We start from the raw sequence: 20,955 nt of genomic DNA on the forward strand, positions 1-20,955 counted from the left end.
AAGCTGACTTTATTCTTCTAGTCACAAACAGGTACTTGAAATTGCTAAGATCAGTCACAATTTGCCTCAGTGATTCCAAAGGGTAAAGGAAGAAAAATAAATACATTATTATTCTCATTAAAAAACTAGCAAGAGACATTGATTTCTCAGTGTATTCCTGATTTTTATGTGCATTCCAACATCAAAAACTGTTCTGATGGCAAAGTCCCATAGTAAATAAACGAAATATATATATTTAAAATATATATATAAATATATATACACACACACATTTAAGGAAGCAAATATACACATACACACACACACACACACACACTTGTCTGTACACACATTGAATACTAGTTTTATTTTCATTGGGCTGAGGATCACAAAACTGCAGATTCTTAAGCACAAAATAATGAAAGAAAGGGTGACAAATATTTATTTCTATTTTCATCAAGTTTTATAATGTTTATGCTTTCTACATCAGCTATTGCAGTTCAAGCTAAAGCTAGTTCAGAAAAAAAAAATCCCTACCTCATTTCCCTGAGAACCTAGTTATTTTATCTACCTCAACAACCAAGCCACTCTACCTTGCCATTTCAATTTTCACATATTTTCTTTGTGTATTAGTTTGATGATTCAGTTAAATCTCATCTCTTCAGCCCACTGCCATAAGTTGCTGTCCAGAACAAAGCTCTCTCTCAAATTCAATCTCAAACAAAATGAAAAAGAAAAAATCACAAATGAGACAGTGGACCACAACCAATCCTGGGATCTAGAGGAGGATTATGCCATCTTTGCCATTGCTGAGTGGGAAAGTGTTCATCAAAACCAGACATTCTGAGGAACAGTGTGGCATCAATGCTAGTTGCAACTTGGCATAGTTGAACAATGCTGCTTGCCATAAAATCTGCAAAGAGCAATTTCCAGCTGAGATAGACATAGGACGGGTCCTTTTAACTTGATCAGGTGAGGAAGCATCCTTTTGCTCACCTGGCAAAACTGTTGCCATTGGACCATGATTATCACTAGTGGTAATTGTTTGTATTATGGTAACATTGAGAGTCCAGAGCCCTGTTGTGCTAGCCTGAGTTTTGTTTGTTATAAAGTGCATCAGCTACAAAACAACTCCAGTAACCAGAAAGCCAGTAAAAAGCATTCACTCTTAGGACTTGCTCATGTGGGTTTCCCTTAAAGAAGAATCTTATGGTTAGCTGTAAACCACTAAAAATAAAACACTTATGTGCCAAAAACTTTTATGTACTGGATGTGTGCCACTGCATGTGTACATGCTTAAGAAGTTTTGAGCAAAGGATCCATTAAAGCCCACATTACAATTAGTAAATATTTTATCTGACAGTGGTGCCTGCCATGAAGTACAGTAAAGGTCAAGTTGCTGACTCTACACCAGCGTTTCTCAACAACTGCTCCATGGACCTCCTTGCCAGTCCCTGATATTTCCCTGACACAGAATATTAATATTTAAAATATTTTTGTATGTACCCCTTCAGCCAGGTGGAGCCGGCAGCAACCAGGGCTAGGTTCAATATCTAGGAGTTCTTTTTCAACAATACAACACAGAACTGGCTCGAGCCCCCACCCAGTACCCTGGGAAAATTACACACCACCCCTGGGCGCCTCTGAGAGGCAATACATCCCCACTCGCAAGAACAGAGTCTGAGTGTAGAAAAGAAACTTTTAATGAAAGAAGGGAAGGCACCTGACATTAATTAGGGAAAATGCCACAAGAAGGATTCATAATCATAAAACTGTGAGCAGGACACCCACCCCAAAGTGTGGGGAGCAGTGCCTTCTGCCCCATGTTCTTGAGTTCTACCACCAAAAATTCCTTATCTGTGCTCCCCCTGCTCCCTCACTACACCCCACTCACAGTGGTTGTCCTTGGGCAGTGAGGACCCAGGGTTCAGAGGTACATCTGTGTGAGTTCACTTCCCACCTGGGGAAGAAGGCACATTGCTGCTCCACCATCTGAGCACTTGCTCTGGCTGGCCACCCTGCCAGCTGTGGTTCCTCTCATTTGGGACAGGTTACACATAGTTCTGTTCCCCTTTTATTCATACAATAAAGACAACAACATTGATAACATTTCACTACCACGGCATTTAGTACTTAAGTGATTTGTAACCCAACACCAGCCAAAGCTGATCACTTTGAGCAACACCACTCTATCTTCCGGATATCATGGCAGAGTAGGTGTGTTCATGTAAATATAGTTTGCTCCTGAAGTCTCTCCCCCTCCCAGCTAGCTATCAAGGTTCATTCAGACCATCCTTACATGTACTTATATTTTTCATCACAGTACTGATTCAATTATTTCTGAACATTAAAAAATAATAAATAAGTAAATGAACAAACCAACTGGGTTGACATCAGTTGCCATGGTGCTGATATGCAAAGCATGTGCACATGCATTTGTTGGAAGGAAGTAGTTAACAGAAAGTGAAATTTAAGTTCTAGTAAAACTTTTACCTCAGCTAAACCAAATAATGTCATTGTCAAAGCAGTTAACTCTGGATTGATTTTTTGGAACTAACGAAAGTTCAGAAAAACATAATAGAGATGCGAGTGACTCCAAACATGATAAGGAAGAAGGGTTAGAAAAGAAAAGGAAACGTTCGGCCTTCAGTCAATGATATGATTCATCTTAAGTATGGGTTTGTTGCAAGTGAGGATGGAGAATGCGTAAAAACCCTCTGTGTTGTATGTGGCATGACTCTGAGCAACAGTGCTATGAAACTTTCAAAAATGATTCGACACCTTGAAAAAAAGCATCTAAATTTAAAAGAAAAGCCAGTGGAATTCTTCCAATGAAAGTGGGATGAAGTGAAGGGGCAAAAGAAACTACTACACACTGCCGTAACATCAAATGAAGGAATGTTAAAAGCATCATATCTGCTGTCCCTACACACAGCTAAATGTGAGCTGTCATTTAGAGTTGGTGAAGAACTAATTGTGCCTTCAGTAATAGATGCCCATCACCAAGTCTTGGGTGATTCAGCTGCCAAAAACGTGAGTTGAATTCCACTGTCAAATGATACTGTCTCATGTCAAATCACTGATATTGCAGAAGACATCAAAGCTCACTTGATAGAAAGGGTGAGAATGTCAAGCTCATTCGCAATTTAGTTAGAAAAGTCCATTGACTTATCCAACACAGCGTTTCTTGTTGCCTATGAATGCACATTTCACAAAGATCTACTCTGTTGTGAAAAACTGCTAGAAAACACAACAGGTGCTGAAATCTTCTGGATCCTAAACAAGTAGGTGACAGGACCTGGATTTCAGTGGGACTGCTGCGCTAGAATTTGCACTGACAGAGCGACCGCAATGACACGTAGACATTCAGGTTTAGTGGCGAGAGTGATGGAACACTGCTTCATTCCTCAAAAGATCTTGGCAGCCAAGAAATTGTCTTAAGAGCTTAATGACGTCCTCTGTATGGTTGTTAAAATTGTGAATTTTGTGAAAGCGAATTGACTCAATTCTCACATCTTTGCTACAATGTGTGAAGAGATGGGGTCCAAATACCATTACTTACTCTTACACGTTGAAGTGCAGTGGTTATCCCATGGCAAAATATTAAATCGAGTGTATGAACTGCAATGTGAACTGGAAGCCTTTCTGTCTCAAAAGAAGTCTCCTCCGGCAGCATACTTTTAGGACTTACAACGGCTCGCCAAGCTTGCATATTTGGCAGATATATTTGATCACTTCAATCAGCTCAATCTCTCTATACAGGAAAGTATGTCAAGTGTCTTTGTATTGGCTGACAAGATCACGGCCTCTAAAAAAAAAAAAGCTCAAAGTCTGGAAAGAGAGAGTGGGGTGCAACTGTTATGACATGTTCCCATCTTTTGCATTTCTGGCTATTGATGACAGTAAAGATGTGGATCTGCCTCTCCTACATGAAATAATTGCATCCCATCTAAAATCAATGCTTCAAAAGTTCAAGGACTATTTCCCATCAGACTCTGATCCATGGAAAGGAAAGCAATGGGCTTGTGATCCATTCTCCTCTCTAGAAACTGAGACCTCTCTGTCACCATCATTGGAGGACAAGTTACTGGAACTGTCAAGGGATGAGGGTCTGAAGTTACAGTTTCACAAAGTGACTATCTATTTTCTGGCTCAAAGTCAGAAGTGAATACCCGCAACTCAGTGAACTCACTGTCAAAACTTTGCTCCTGTTCCGCTCCACATATCTCTCTGAAATTGGATTTTCAGTGATGACTGCAACAAAAACAAAATACCGCAAATGGTTGAGCATTGGAAAGACGCTCCAAGTATCCTTCTGAAACATTCATCCCAAGATTGAAAGACTTGTGTCTATAAGACAGGCACAAATATCTCATTAACAGAATGGTGAGTGACCCCATCTGATTTTTTATTATTTTTTAAAATTAAATCAACTGAATTATCTCTAATGTACAAAATGAGATATACAGTTCTGAGATATACAAAATTATTGGTACCCTTCATTTGAAACAATGTTTAAAAATCAGGTTAACGATTTCATATCACAAAACTGGTTGAACTGGACTTTATTTTAAAAAATAAACAGAACTGGAATAGTGGTCCTGTGTTGGTAAGCAAGTAAGAAATGCCTTACATACAGATAGTACCAAAAAATAAATGCCTGCCCCCTCCACCTGCCACTCCAGTTGGGGAGTGGGGGGAAGTCCCCGCACCCCAAACCCACTCCCCAGCAGGACTGCTGGGTGGGTGGGGGAAGCCCCCGCGCCCCAACCCAGCTCTCTGGCAGGAGTGTTGGGGGGACTTCAGGCAGAAGCAGTGGGGAGGGACCCCCACTTGCTCTTGCCCAGGGCCCCACAAATCAGTAATCTGCCTTTGCCTATGTACCTTGTTTCTTCTGATCATTATCTTACTAACTTCTCTTGGGCATTTCAACTGCAGCCATCAATGCTCTCCCTATAATTTTAACCATTGCTTTTGCTCTGTCAACTGTACAAATATTTAACACCCTTTAGGACTTCTCTCTTTCTCTCTTCACCCTCTTCCTGTCCAGTTCAAATAAATGTATGGCTTCCTTTCAGCTTCCTGTGACAAAGTGTATCAGGTTTGTGTCCCAAAACAGTTTCATCTCCTTTATTTCTCTTCTCTTCTTTTTGATTTGCTTCCACTCTCAGTAATGTTAGTGTCATGTTTGACCTTTTCTTCTCTTCCCAAATCCCTCTGGTTGCAAATCTGCCTTCTCCATTCCTGGAACACTGCACTTGAACACCAATTGCCTTGACTACATCTCTGCCTTCGTCTCCATTCACCCTGACTATTGTAATTCTGTGGCCTCCAAATGCAAGCTTCCCAACTTCAGCATGAACAGACTGCTGTTAGTCACCCTCTTACATGAACAAAGAATCACAACCACATCACTGCCATCCTGAAATGACTCCACTTGCTCCCCATTCATTTCAAGATCCAGGTTAAAAGGGTCTTCCTGACTTTTAAAACTCTCAGTAGGCTCGCTCCAGACTCTGATCTGATTTCTCTCTAATTCCTCTCTGTTTCCTATACTTGTCTACCACTGGTCTCCTTGGATCCCCTCTCACTATCCCAGACACATTGTGGCCCCTGCTACACCCTTGGAAAAGATACAATGCATGCACTTCTGCTTAGCCAGCTCACTTCTGTACTGTTGGTGCCACAGACCCACCAGTTATGGACAGGGTACAACAAATGTTGGCAGTAGCCTTGAACAGACCTTGCATTCAAAGGGTAGGGAATGAGGTTGTGACTGGAATTAGGAGACAAAACATGGAAAGAATTCTCCTCCAGCATTCCTCCTGGATCCCTTCCTTTCCTTTTCTAAAGGGAGCACTTAGCAGCAGTTCTAGTCTAGCCAGAATAGGAACAACATGGCATCCTGCAGTTTCGCATGCTGCTGCTAACACATAAACAAGTTGCTACTTTCTCCATCTTTCCTGCAAAGGCTGGCTGACTGCTCCAAAACAGTCAGGTATCTATGACCAGCTTATGCCACACAAAAAATATCCTATAAGTAACTGTACCTCTTACGATGACAGGTTTCAGAGGAACAGCCGTGTTAGTCTGTATTCGCAAAAAGAAAAGGAGTACTTGTGGCACCTTAGAGACTAACCAATTTATTTGAGCATGAGCTTTCGTGAGCTACAGCTCACTTCATCAGATGTTTACCGTGGAAACTGCAGCAGACTTTATATACACACAGAAATCATGAAACAATACCTCCTCCCACCCCACTGTCCTGCTGGTAATAGCTTATCTAAAGTGATCAACAGGTGGGCCATTTCCAGCACAAATTGCTGGAAATGGCCCACCTGTTGATCACTTTAGATAAGCTATTACCAGCAGGACAGTGGGGTGGGAGGAGGTATTGTTTCATGATTTCTGTGTGTATATAAAGTCTGCTGCAGTTTCCACGGTAAACATCTGATGAAGTGAGCTGTAGCTCACGAAAGCTCATGCTCAAATAAATTGGTTAGTCTCTAAGGTGCCACAAGTACTCCTTTTCTTTGTACCTCTTACCTATTTCTTAATATCAATTTCTAAAGTGACTGTCACACACATACAGCTTGAGTCAACTATGACAAGACTATTCAGGTATGACTGTAGCTATGTCAGTCAATGGAAAAATATTTGTAGAAAAATCAAGAGTTAACATCACATTAATTAAGGGGATTTTTTTAATTATAACCCTGTAGATTTGGGAAGTGCATGTGAACTGTGGAAAGCTCAACACTGCTTGGTACACTCAAGTGTACTAGGGCCAAATGTGGGATGCAATGTGTGACAAAATAAGGAAACACAAAAACAGGCAGGAAATTTAAAATGCTGTAGGATATGTTCCTTCAATAATTCTGTTATCTCAGCTTTATGATTCTTTATTCTCAATGTAAATAATTGTCAACAATGAAAGTCATGGGATATCTCATTTATGTAGAACATAGATCATTTTGGGATTAAAATAAATGATAAGATGAGGTAAATTTGAGAGGTATGTTACCAAGTACCAGATTATCCAACTAGCTCAACCAATTTACTTATTTTAAACTCCGATTTAAGAAGTCCCAAAATATGAGATTTTTATTGTCTCCATTGTCATTTTAGTAGAGACTCATTCTTAAAAATAAAAATCAATTGAGTAAACACAAATAGGGTTTTAATGAATTAAATGAAATTCCTAAAGATAAAACAAGGCATTTTACTGACTGACTCTAGTAAAGCATAGACATGCATATAATTTAAAAATGTATCAGTTTTAAGTAAGTTTGTGGTAATAATCAAACATTTACTAAAAATAATACTGTATCTTTTTTCTTACAAGCATAACTAGATATTCATGTATATGGTTGGGTATTTCTGCAAATCTCAAGACACTGGAAAAATAGACATCACCATATTTATAAAACATACTTAAGCCCCTTTGTTTTCTGTTTAAATTCTGGGTTTTAAGAAAAAGTATTATTTGTTTTTCTTCCAATTTTCATCCTACTTTTCTATCATTCAAATATATAAAAAATAACTTGTTTTATTAGGAAAATACAATACATTGCATGAGATAAATGTATCACAATAATACATTAGCCCGTGTATATATGCAAATCTGCTTGTTGAAGTAAGGCTATGTATTAGTCTAGATCAGTGGTTCCCAAACTTGTTCCGCCGCTTGTGCAGGGAAAGCCCCTGGCGGACCGGGCTGGTTTGTTTACCTGCCGCATCCGCAGGTTCGGCCGATCGCGGCTCCCAGTGTCCGTGGTTCGCTGCTCCAGGCTAATGGGAGGTGCTGGAAGCAGCGCGGGCCTAGGGACGTACTGGCCGCCGCTTCCAGCAGCTCCTATTGGCCTGGAGCAGCGAACCGTGTCCACTGGGACCCGCAATCGGCCGAACCTGCGGACGCGGCAGGTAAACAAACCAGCCCAGCCTGCCAGGGGCTTTCCCTGCACAAGCGGCGGAACAAGTTTGGGAACCACTGGTCTAGAAGATACACAGAATAAACAAACAGGATGCATGCAAGCTCTGAACATACTGATGAATCTCACACCCACCACATACACATTTCAAGCTGCTAACAGATAACTACAGTTTTTAAAAATCTGACACACAAAAATGGAAACAAAAAGAAAATTAGTATCAGAATAGATTTCAGAACACAAGGAAGTATTCGGAAGTTTTAAAAAAACAAATACAGGAGAGAGGATGAAGTTGTTGAGTGTATGCTCTGCAAATGGCACGGCCCAATTACTAAATATAAATGTTTACAGGGTAATAGTTCTAAAAGTCTACAACAGTAAACTGTTTATTCAAATGAAAAGTTTTATTTGGGGATTACAGATATATTGTTTTATTAAACTCAGAGGTGGCACTGCATTTTGAGTTCTGTTTTAGTTCTGCAGCACTGAATACCATTCATCAAAGCATTAAACTACTGAATACTTTTCCTCCTGTCTCTCTGTCCAGCAAAATAAACGCCAATATTTACCCAGAAAATTATTTAATTTTTTTTCCACCGATATTCACCTGTTTTTGTTGTTGTAGTCATAAACACCGATAAATTCTGGGGGGAAATAAATAAAATAAAAACCGAAAACAGGGGACCTTAAGCATACTAAACCTTATTTCTTAACACACTTATTACATGTGACACTCAAGACTTTTCTAACTCAGATAATGCCTATCTTCAGCTTTCTTGAAAGTCAAAATCAAACCTTTCCCATTTATTTTATTTAGTGTAGTTCCCCAGGGTTACGGCAAGGAATTTCAAAGATTTTCCACCACTACAAATTGAAAGTATGAATAAAAGTAGACACTTTATCCTACCATTGCTGTGCGCATAGAACTTGCAATGAACTGACTGGAAGTTTTGCACAAAAATCAATAGGAGTACTTGTGGCACCTTAGAGACTAACCAATTTATTAGAGCATAAGCTTTCGTGAGCTACAGCTCACTTCATCAGATGCATCTGTAGCTCACGAAAGCTCATGCTCTAATAAATTGGTTAGTCTCTAAGGTGCCACAAGTACTCCTTTTCTTTTTGCGAATACAGACTAACACGGCTGATACTCTGAAACCTAACAAAAATCAATGGCACTTTATCATGTCAATTGGTAAACTTTGGGGGTTCTAAATTTTTCATAGTGTGAACTATGTTTTAATAAAGAGATTGTCTGGTGAATGACTTTCCCACCCTTTATAGTTTATTCACACATACAGACCACCTACCTTCTCATGTACAATTGTGTAACATCCCTTTGACAACTATAGTAGCTGCTTACATGGAAAATAAAATAATTATTTTTACCTTCTGCTAATACAACTTAGTTCTTGCTGCTAAGGAAGAGGAGGCAGTACGTTACCCACCAGCACACTGCAGACCACCACCATGAGCTCCATGGACCTCAATTTGAGAACCTTTGCTGTATTTAATATGTAAACGCAAATGTTTTTAGACTACCAGGTGCAAGTAGTGTTATCAACATCTCTTATGGCTGGAAAACAAAAATAAATAAACTGAATACACTAACAGTAGATTGTTGAGAGGGTTCCCTCCCTTAAATTACATGACTAATGTGGCATATAAAATGGTTCTAAATGGGTTTAGGTCAAGATGTAAGGTTCCTGCTGTAAGCAGGTTATTGATTTTCAACAGGGATCTATGTCAGATACCAATATCAGAATTAAATGTTTTGTACCAGTGTGAGAAGACAGGCAACTAGCAATCTCATATTACCCACCAATTTTACCCCCAGCTATGGATAATGCAGGATTCAGACAAACACTGTCTCTCAGACATTATCTACACTAGGAAAATTTGTCATTGTTTTTCAGCACCAGTGGAATTACATTACTGCTATAAACTATGTAATTGTAACCTATGTGCAGGAACAGTAACATGCTGGTAAAAATGCCTGTGGCTAGTCTACACCAGTGCACCAACACTAGTGCCAAAAAATACTCACATATTTTCATCGTGAAAATGCATTCTCACTGGCAGGCACTGATGGTCCCTTTAGTGTTTTCACATACACATAGGTCCTTTGGTCTTCTCAAAATCTACATACATGTAACTTCTTTCTTCATATGGCCCATTAGCCTAGATTGTCTCTTAAAATTCCTCATTCCCTCACAAAACTGAAGGATGAGCCTGCATATACAGCCAGTTTCTCTGACAATGCTTGTTCTCTGCAAACTACAGTCCCTTTATAGTCACTGCGACTACAAAAGACTTGCACTGGGCATGTGTCCATCTTAGGGGCCAATCCTGTTCCCACTGAAGTCACTTAGAGTTTGGACTTCAATGGCAATAGGATCAGACCATAGGTAAGTTGTGAAGCAAGAGAATTTAGTCCCTTAAAGACACCATTATCCTCATTCAATGGGGAGGAAATCATAATTGAAAACTGAATAGTTACTGTGGAAAGTAAGTCATTATCAAGTAAGACAGCTTCCCCAATGCCAGAGAAAATGCCCTCTCTCTCACTGAAGGACTACAGGGTAAGTCAGGTTCTTCAGCTAGGTGATGATAATAGGGCTACTTTGCTCATCCACAGTTAAATGAACTGTAGTTATGGGACAAGGCTTAATCCTACAGATATAGTCTGTATATGGAAGTGTACAACATAACCCTCCTTCGGGGAATTTTGTTATTGGACTGTTTGGTCGGACATAGAGATGATTAGGGCTTTTCCCCTCAACCACATTGACCTGAGTGGGAGAAGACTTTTCCCATAGACTGATGATAAAATATAAAAACTACTACTTTGATTACCCACAGAGATCACAGCTATTGAATAAGAAAATGCTATTTTTATAGTCACTCTTCAGAGCAGAGCCACTCTTCCAGGCCTTCTCCAGCCTGTTAGTACCAAATGGTCAACAGCCTTTGCATGTCCATTTACCTACATGGTCTTGACGGATTGCTGAATCACCTTAATGTCATGAGGGTTTTAACAATTCAGCACATACTTGGCGACAGCTGTTATATGATGCACCCTGATCAGCCACTACCTTGGTGGGAAATAATGGGTCTAGCCTAAAATGTGAAGCAACTAAAGGTGTAGAGTGCCAAGGGTTAAACTATTTGCTGCAGTAGGCTGTTATTATTCTCCGAACCAGTCTGAGCTGTGCTCATTTTCTTCCTGCCAAGGATTTTGCTACATTATATAACTTAATTTTAAAACATTCATTTGACTCTGTGTGATACCATACATACTTAGAGTGATCTTTGCCAGGGTACTGGCAGCGTATTTCATTTTCGAGCTTATTTTTTTTCAACTTCAAATACATCTCAGGAAATAAATTACTTGACCTATTAGAGTAAAAGGAGATAAAAACTCTTATTAAATTTTATACGTACAAAACTCATGGTGAAATTTTTGTTAAAATTTGAATTCCTTTTTCAGCTGCTTCCTGCTTTTAGTAACCCACTTAGTACCTCCTTGTCCTTGGGCTATAAATTTACTGATTTAAAGTTTCCCATGTTTCTTCAATTTTTTAAAGGGGCCTTTATTGCCTTCCTATTGAAAAAGACATTACTAGAGTAGAATTGCTTGTTCTCAAATTTTGCCATTAGCCAACATATTGTTCAAAATTTAAATTGAGTTGCTGATCTCAGTCAAGTTTCTCGTGGACAAGTGTCCAAATCATAAAATGCACTGTTACATTTTCCTTTGTTGGCAGATACAGCAGGGTGAAGAAGGACTGACAGCATGAAGATTGAATTACCTTCTTGGCCCTTCCAGCTGAGGACTGAGGCATAGTTTGGAGCAGTATGAAGAACTTGCACTGTTCATGCCTATGCTGGTATTACCTTACAAACAGAGGTTCTCATTCTCCAAGGCTGCCAGTTTGCCATTTCCCCACAAATACTAGCATTTACCAAAGAAACCAGCAACAACAAACAAAAAACAAAACAAAAAAAACCCCTGTAGTTCTCTGGGGTGCTCATCCTCTCAATAATGTCTGATCCTGTGAAGTACTGAGTGCCCTCAACTCCTGTTTCTAATCTAGATTGGATTATTCCTCAGTGGTTTTATAATCTATGTTGCTATATTCAATGTTAAATAATATTAATAAATTGATAAAAGATAGCAGAATATCAAGTCAGTTTGTTTTAAATATGTTCTGAATAATTTAAGAGTAGGGCCTAATTCTACCACACTAAAAATAAAAATAAAAAAAGTTCACTCCAAAGTATCATTTTTAGTCCAGAAGCTAGGTAGAGTAAACAAATGGCATTCCACGTTTTCACATCAATAAATCCTTTACCCCATCCTTAACCCTCACCCCCCTGTTTTTCCAGTCATCTCTCATCTGTATCATCTTCTATGCAAATTCTAATACAGGACCTTCTGTTCCATTTTTATGTATATTCCTTTTCCTTTTGATATAATGACTAGTCATTCCTTGTATTGATTTAAGTCTTATAGTACACCTTTGTGATGGGGTTATTTATTTATCTACAGGATTCTAAAACAATAAGCAGAATCTGATGCTGAAGCTGATTGTATCTCTTGTCTTTGTTCTTATTATTTCTTTTGTCAACAGCATTGTCATGGCCAAAATTATTCCTGTTATGATATTCTAGTGCTGTGGTTTGAATTTATGTTAGAACAAGTTCTGGCAGTTCAAATCTGTTTGAGACTCAAAAAATGTGTCTCCAAGTTCACCTAAACCACATGTTACAGTTATATGTTTAATATTAATATAGAAACTCACTGAAGCTCAAAGCAAGGAGCAAGAATAATAGAAAAATATATGAAAGTCAAAAGCAACAACAGAAGAGTAAGAAAAATGTTAAAAGTGAACTGTGACAAGACACTCGGAAGATAGTGAATGCTTCTTAAAAATATAGTTCTTTATGAAAGAGTGCAATGCATTTTGGGATCTAAACATCCAAAACAGAAACCAGTAACTGATATCCTAAATAGTGACAGAGAAAACATATATACATACATATTACATAGGCACCAGCTATCAGCAATGTCTGGTCAACAATTAAAAACAACCATTGTATTTGCATAGTTCAAAAGTAAAAAGATTATTAATTCAGTTTTCCTGGTGACATTCTCAAAAGTGCAGACTGAAGAGCAACTGAACAAACATTGTAAAAAATTACTGAACTGGTAGCCAACCCAAAAGATCTCAAATCAATCTAACAGAATCATTGTATGTCTGTCTGACCAAAGCCTCCAAAAAGGAAGACCATTTCCATTAAGAGATTTTAGGAAACCACTCAGTATGATGGCCAATACTGAAATGGGATAGTAAATGATTTATGTGATTGTAAGGAATTATGGAGGCTTTCCTCTAGGCTACCAGTTCAAATCTAGCCCAGAGTTTGGAGCCAAATTTTGCCCCAGCAGGAATAGATAGTAGGAGCAAAGTTATTTGCAGGTGTCCTCTGCTGCTGGGATCCTGTTGGCCAGGGCAACCATGTAGTAGGGAATATATGGTTGAATATTCAGAAAGCACCCCTGGCACTCATATTTGGTAATTTACCAGAGCTTTCCAGACAGCTAACACAGGCAACAGCAGTCTGGAAAGCTCTGGTAAATTACCAAATATGAGTGCCAGCCCCCTTTTTAGAATTGCTGTCAATACTAGATAGAGATCCTTCCCTGTTACTTCATGGGAGATATGGGGCAGAGGATCTGGACTAAGGCTCTCTAGATCTTCCCAATGGTGTGCCACAGAGGGAAGGCTCTAGACCTGAGAATTTTAAAATCTTGTGGGATGCCATGTCATATTGTGAACTAAATTTCATACAATTCATCACCCGAGTTGCAGAAAAATAGTTCAGGACCTCAAAATAATGAATTCTGTCATTTCCAATAGAACAGTGAAGGGAGAATTATGAATGAACCTTTTAAAAATACCTATGTGGCGGGAGATTGCCCTTCTACAAAATGAAAGCAGCATGCTTGTGTTTCAATGGCCCAATCCTGAAACCAAGACCTTTCATTTTCAATTTACTTAAATTGACAATTGAAAAAGGTTTGAAAACGTAGCCTGGGCCTTTCAGTTTGATAGATTTCAGCTGTGACATTATATACGCTATCCAACCCAATTTTTTGTTGTTGCTTTTTTAATTGAAATTTTGAAATGAAAAATAATTGATTGAAACAAAGCGGTTGAAGGAAGCATTAAAACATCTCTCATGTGTCAAAAATGCTGCTCATTAAGCACACTCTCTGGTCGTAATGCAAATAATCCCAAAACTTTACATGACACAGGATACTTTAAAATAGTAAAACATGTAGGCATGATTCAGAATGATGCGCACACCAAACAAGTTCTGTGTAATGTGTATACCGTTGTTAAGTGTAACATATAGTATGTTACAAATACAATTTGCTTATGGAATGCTTTCTTATAACAGATATAAAAAATCACCATCTATGATAAGAAGTGACAATTTATCACAAAATAATATCAACCTTTACCTTCTAATAAAGTCTATATAAACAGTGGAACAATGTAGCCATCAAACATTATGTATCAGACAGCAACAAGAAGCAGTGCTGTGTAAGATACAACTCTGCCTACATTTTCCTCCTTAACGTCACTGTAAACAGGATCTCTTTACCTGCTTTTAAACTTACTTAGGAAGCAAAAGATGGCCTTCCATACAGCTGAGTTGCTCAATTAAATAACAGGTGAAAAGAAATTAATCAAAGGATCTTTAAAACCTTATAAGCTGTAAAACTAGCTAGCAAAGGGCCCTTACTACTATTGAAAATTAAGAATGTGTGATCCCTAAATAGCCTAACCAGTAAGCTATCAAATAGCCAATCCACAGGCTATATTACTGTATGATATTATGGGAAGAGGGAGTGAAAGAGGGGGAAAAGGGTATGGAATATACCATCTAGAGCACAGGTGCAGAAATTAACAAATGGAGTTCAGCTTGTCCATTTTACTTTAAAGAGGTCCAAACCAAAATCTATTTGGCTCAGAATGAATTTAATTGGGGATGGGTCCTGCTTTTGAACAGGGGGTTGGACTAGATGACCTCCTGAGGTCCCTTCCAACCCTGATATTCTATGATTCTATGATAGCATCATACCAGTGATTGAGTCTTAACTCAACTATCTGCATATCATACTTATTCTTATTCTTGATATAACAGATTTTTTTCATATAAGCAGAAATCACAATGTTTTACTGACTACTCAGAAATTCCCCAGATGGAACCACCTTTTTTGCAGCAGGTGTTATTAATAAAAATGCCAGTTACTGTGTTACTAATTTTGGATGCCTTAAAGAAAAGTTTGATTTTACTGGTGATCTCACATGTTATAAAAGAATTAATAAAAGCTTAAGAAATATTTTTGGTTTTCTCCATATCTACAAAAAAAAAAACAATGTAGAAGGACATATAATACTGGATATATAAATATGTAACATCAAAAATATGTATTGGTCCTCTTTTTCAGGTCCAACATTGAAAAATCTGAGTCTCTGCTGAGAGACGCAATGGGAGCTGAGTATACTCAAACCATTACAGGATCAGGCTCTTATACAGCAAGTCAGTAGAAGATTAAAGTAGATACTGGTTTTGTAGCTAAACAAATATATTCACCAAAATTCCGAATAAGTCACTTCAAGCAAATTGACATTCAAATTCTCATTTACATTGGTGCAAGTGCACAGCGACTCAACTGAAATCAAGTAGGATATGCCACCCCCTTTCTTAGGCATAGGACCTGAAGAAGCACAGGGGCAAAGATGTCTTTACATCACCTTTAGACACCCTCACCCGGGTCAGGATCCAGATCAACCCCCAGTAGAGATTAGAGCAGCCTCAGGGCTGATAATAATTTATGTCTGAGTGTGCACATCCATAAGGGACTGATCAGGTAATTCGGGATTGCCAGGTCACACACACACACCCCCCCCCCCAATCATGCTTCCTTTTCTCCAGCCATGCCTTCTATACTGGGGGTTACCTTTTGAGGGTGGCATAGAGCTACTATGCTGGCTCCCATTTCCTGGAGATTCCTCCTATGCTGAAAAGTATAGTTAGGAAGATGGCTTTGTGGCACAAAAGAGCTGTAGCAAAACAGTGAATTAGGTCTATTAGTTACTCTGGATTTACACTAGTGTAACTGAGCGGAATTTGGCCCAGAATCTCCCCTTTCTTATAAAGAATAAGTTTTAGGTAAAGTTATGCTTTGTGCTAGGAGCCAATGGAGGAAACTATATGCTCCATACGTGTGAGTTGCTAAAATGAAGGATAACATTCTGAACAAGATAACTGCATTACAATCTTGTCCAACACCTTAATATTTTTTATGTGTATGAGGTGAGCCGCTGGTATGCATCAGTGAGAGAGGAGGAGAGGGACAGGGAACTGAGTACCAGACAACGAATAGCCCTTTTAAATGCTTTTTTCCTGTCAAACCTTCAGAGACAGAGAAATGATGGGAAGTGTAGACTGTTACAAAAGACCATTTTAAAGGTTTTCTATCATTTCTCTCACAATAAAAAAGGAAAAATCAACAATATCTTGTTCATGATATTCTATCAACACCTGGATATAATTGAATGTTTCAGATTTCTCTTGGGCATGTTGCAAAAGCTCCAAAATAGTACTTTTAAGGGACATGGGAATTATTTAGTGCTTTATATTTTTCTCCAATGACTCTTAAGTGAATCCTAAAATCAAGAGATTCAGGAACCTGGAAAACTGTTTAATACAATCAATCTGGCTCACACAATGAGTTTTCAGAAACTCAATTAATAATATGGATGACACTTTAAAATACTTTATTAGCTTCATAATACAGATGGAAATGACAGTAACTCTAAAATACATATTATGCACTCAACAGTACAAAAAAAGACAGTGTTTGATAGCTATATAACGAAATTTCCCACATTAGCATGGAGATGGGGTATTATTGACCATAGCAAATGTGAAAACTAACTTGAAGAATTATGTTATTTTTGCTGCACAGTAGATGTTGAATAAAATATGTGAACCTATTTCTCATGCCAACTACCAGGAATGGAAGCCAGTATCATAGACTGCACCATTAATTGTTCTTCTGTTATTTAGGTTGCAAGCACCGGTAGGCCCCAAAACTTGACCTGGTATCTGTGTGTGAAATCTAGATCATTCTTTGCTCTTCCCCCCGCCTATGCGACAATGTTTTTACCTTTGAAAAAGAATCGGTGCGCTTTAGCATGCCCTGATAAGGCCCTCCATAATTCCCAAGTGTCATTGTGATCACCAACCCTACAATAACAAACCAGCCCACTTCACGTGTGGTCACGAGGTTCAGGCCCGGAACTCAACAAGGTAACACATTTCCTGTGCAAAGCTTCCCCTCTCTTGTTACCAGAGCAAGTATAGTTTAGAGTCGTGGGAATGCGTTGGCCGTTCTCTCGATATGCCAGTGCCCTGCTTTCTCCCTGCCCTCCACGTTAAACGCCTCGTGGGCCGCCTGCGGCCCGGCCCAGCCCCCCGCAACCTGCAGCGGCACCCTCCCAAAATGGATTTCTGCAGCTCGCCCAGAGGCGCGTGACCCGCCCCCCCAGGAAACCATTGTTCTCCCTCGCGCAGCCAGAGCCACTTTTTGCGTTTGCACTTGGCGCCGCTTCCAAGAAGCCCGAGCCAAGCCGGCGGCGGCGGCGGCGGCTCCTGGGGCGCTGGGCCGGGAAGCCGACTGCCCCTGTGCTAAGCAAGGGCAGCGGCGTGGCGGGGGAGGGGCGCTCAGTTACTCCCGGCTCACAAGTGAAACTTACCTGCTGCTGGCCACAGCGGCGGCTCCGTTGCCTCTCGCGTCGCAGCTCGGCAAGTCAGGGCGGCGGCGGCATCCCCCGGGAACGGCTCCCGCCAACCCCCAGGGGGCCCCTCGTCCTGCTCGGGCCGCGGGAGCTGGGTTGGTTTCGCTGGCAAAGCCTTTACCATATGCTCGAGCGGGGGATATTAACTTTGCTCAATGGCGACAGGGCACCAGGCTGAGCCCGAGCATCAGATCGATTTACTAAACAAACTGAAACGTGGGTGGGGATGTTAAACAGTAACCAGCCGCCTCAAGGAAAACTGAAAGCGGCTCCTGCTGGCTCGGCTGCTCCCACGGCCCGGGCCCTTTCCGCGGGCGGGGGCAGCCCCAGCGCCTCGGGGGAAGCGGCTTTCTCGGCCCCAGGGGGTGCTCCTGGCCGGGAGGCCGAGGCGAGAAGCGCTGCACGAAAACCCCATGCTGGGCCCGTTCCCTGGCTCACGTGGCGGGCGTGCACCTGCCAAGCGCCTGCTTGCCCCGCCGCACCGAGGGGTAGCCCGGCAGGCTTGGTGGGGAGTCAGTGGCGCCATTGTTCTGAGAGGGCACACCCCCCCCCCCCCAACTGAGCCATTCGCCCCACTGGCAACAGGGCACATAGCCATGCAGTGGGGCTAGAAAGCGATTGGATTTAAAGGCCAGCCTCGAACCTGGCACGCGTGCACTTTTCCCGCCCTCCTGGCTGGGGACTATCCCACTGCCCCCGCCAACACCTAGTCAATAAGATCCCCTTTACAAATTCAAGACAGCAGTACTGAAGGTACTTTCAGCTTTTCCTGCTGAGCTAGCAGGGCAAAGGCAGAGCAGCACTCCCCATCATGGCAGCGTGATCACTCTAAACTGGAGACCCAGGGCAGGCTGAGTGGCATCCTGCCTAGCATATAGAAAAGGGATGGATCCTAGTTGCTACTTTCATCATCCCTATATGGGTAATGGAAGTTTGACACACAAAGGTGCTCGACTTCAGTGAAGAGAAAGATGTTTGTTTCCCCAGCCCAACACACAAATAACTCATCAGTCATTTCGAGATATTTTCTCCCTTGACTGTTTATTTGCACTGAAATAAATACTTTTATTCCGCCTAGCAACCCTGGCGTGTGAGGGGAACATTCCTACTATCACAAGTGTTTAGCACTGGGACCCAAGACATCTAGGTGAAGTTTCTCCCTACAATGCTCTCTGATCTCTTTCAAGCCACCGCTGTGATTTTTATAGATAAGACACAAAAACACGCAAGCACAAACTCCTAAATAACAGTGTGATCCTCGGAATTAATCGGAACAAGTCAAACATGTTACTAACCCCGTGCAGTCATTTAATCTCCTTAAATGTTTCCCCTCCCCGATTGTTCTGCAGTAACAATGTCCTTGTACATCAAAGGGCTGAATCTTTCTCTCTTGGATCAGAAGTTTACTCAGCTTACTTCCCGTTTCATTGAATCTCTTTTTGAATGCATCGTTTTTAGAACAAATTGAGTTGTTTTTCTTAAAGAACCCTGGACAACAGTAAAGTATCATAACTAAAACATCTCAATTCTCTTTATCAAGGATACTAGTTAGATGGAACTTCAGCTGCTTACCCAGAGGACCTCGGAGAGACTGTGGCACAAGGAAGTAGCCATTAAATAACAACAGACGTTGTTCTGGGAAATTGCAGATTTATTTCAAATAATAATTAACGGCTAGCCTATCATGGAACCAAATTCTCCCTTCAGTCACACCCGTTACGGCCGCTTTGACATCAAGAAGATACACATAATCATCTTGATGCAAAATATCGAAGGTTTTCTATAGCATCGTTCATTGTGGGGTCGCACGGGTGTGACTGAAAACAGGATATGGCAAGCTGTTACCAGGCAAGAAAGAGGTCTTCTTATTGAGTTCCTGGGGGAAAAGGTCTTCCTAGGAAAGGAAGATTCGGGGCTTTCCTTTAGCTTGTCTTTGTTAGCACTTCTGTATCCCATCACAATAAATATGAATGGACCAGTGATTTTTTTATTGGCACTGTCACAACAGAGAAAACAACCAGTTTCAAGTAAAAGCGTGAAAATATGGTCATTGTTCCACCCTTTCTCTAGTATTTGAATGCGATCAAGGATTATTGGTTTACACAGTGAGGAAATCGGCAAGGTTGCTCCATGTTCTTACCGTTCGGATAGTGCCAAGCCTTTTTTCTCGTTGTGATACTAATTCATTAATAGCGTTCTGCATGAAAATCCTGAATCAAAGTATTAGAGGCATTCGACTTTTACTTTGAATGCATTGGACGTTATATGGCTATTTAACCATTTAGTAAACTTCATTAATAACCAGATATAATTATCCAGTTATGCAGCAAGGAAGATGTAAATAGCTCCCAAGAACTCGAGTGTCATTTTAAAGGGTATTTTTAAAAGGCCAGTAAAACTCACTCTGGAAGATTTTAGGCTGGTGTATGCTGTCCCTATCCTGCCGCAGACAAAATGCTAGGGATTCTGCATGCCAGGGTAATATTAACAATGAAATAAATGCAAGTGCTGCTGGTTTAAATGTAGTTTGTGGTAATCTGCAGAAGCAAGTGGCCAGTTTGAAAAGTATCTGCTACTGACTGAAAGCTGCAAACCACATCTGATAATCTAAACCAGTCGTGTGATGCCAGTTATTAATGGTCATTTATGGTATATGAATAAAAGGAGCGGACATGATTTGTTTTCTCTCCAAATTAGCACGGAATTTGTACAGTGAAGCCACTTGGTCACCAGAGGCAAATCTTTATCACAAGATAGAGATGCAAATTGACTTAATAATTGTTACGAAGTTGTAAATGAATCGAACAATTTCAGGGGATACAAACTTCCAGGGTAATCACTCTGTTGGAAAAAACAATGGAAATGGCTGCTACTTTGTATCAAAACTAAATGTCTTGTAGAAGATGAGATGGAATGTCTTTGATAAGCTGTGAATATTTGTGCACAGTGAATATTTCTCGACACACAAGGCCACATTTGATTTCAACTTAATGTCACTCACGGTTTTCATTTCTACTTTAGTTTCTTGTCAGAGTAGTTTTACGATCTGCTGCCTATTTTCGTTGCCATTTCGTTAAGAAGCTGTAGGGGGGAGGTGGAATCTTAATGGTAGCCTCCCTGGCCATTCTACCTTTACTAAGTTATTTTCACGTGTCACTTTCAAA

The 20,955-nt window shown here is 40.3% G+C and overlaps 1 protein-coding gene across 1 annotated transcript in view; it reads right to left on the bottom strand.

Moving 5' to 3' along the window:
- Positions 1 to 17,973, bottom strand: part of HNF4G (hepatocyte nuclear factor 4 gamma) — an 87,157-nt gene extending 69,184 nt beyond the window's left edge. The window contains exon 1 of the mRNA XM_073330768.1: positions 17,750 to 17,973. Within this exon, the coding sequence (XP_073186869.1) occupies positions 17,750 to 17,915 (166 nt within the window). The 5' untranslated portion in view covers positions 17,916 to 17,973. The remainder of the gene's footprint in view (positions 1 to 17,749) is intronic.
- Positions 17,974 to 20,955: the final 2,982 nt, after the last annotated feature.

The sequence above is a fragment of the Lepidochelys kempii genome, chromosome 2, assembly GCF_965140265.1.
Source record: "Lepidochelys kempii isolate rLepKem1 chromosome 2, rLepKem1.hap2, whole genome shotgun sequence".
Lineage (NCBI taxonomy): Eukaryota > Metazoa > Chordata > Testudines > Cheloniidae > Lepidochelys > Lepidochelys kempii.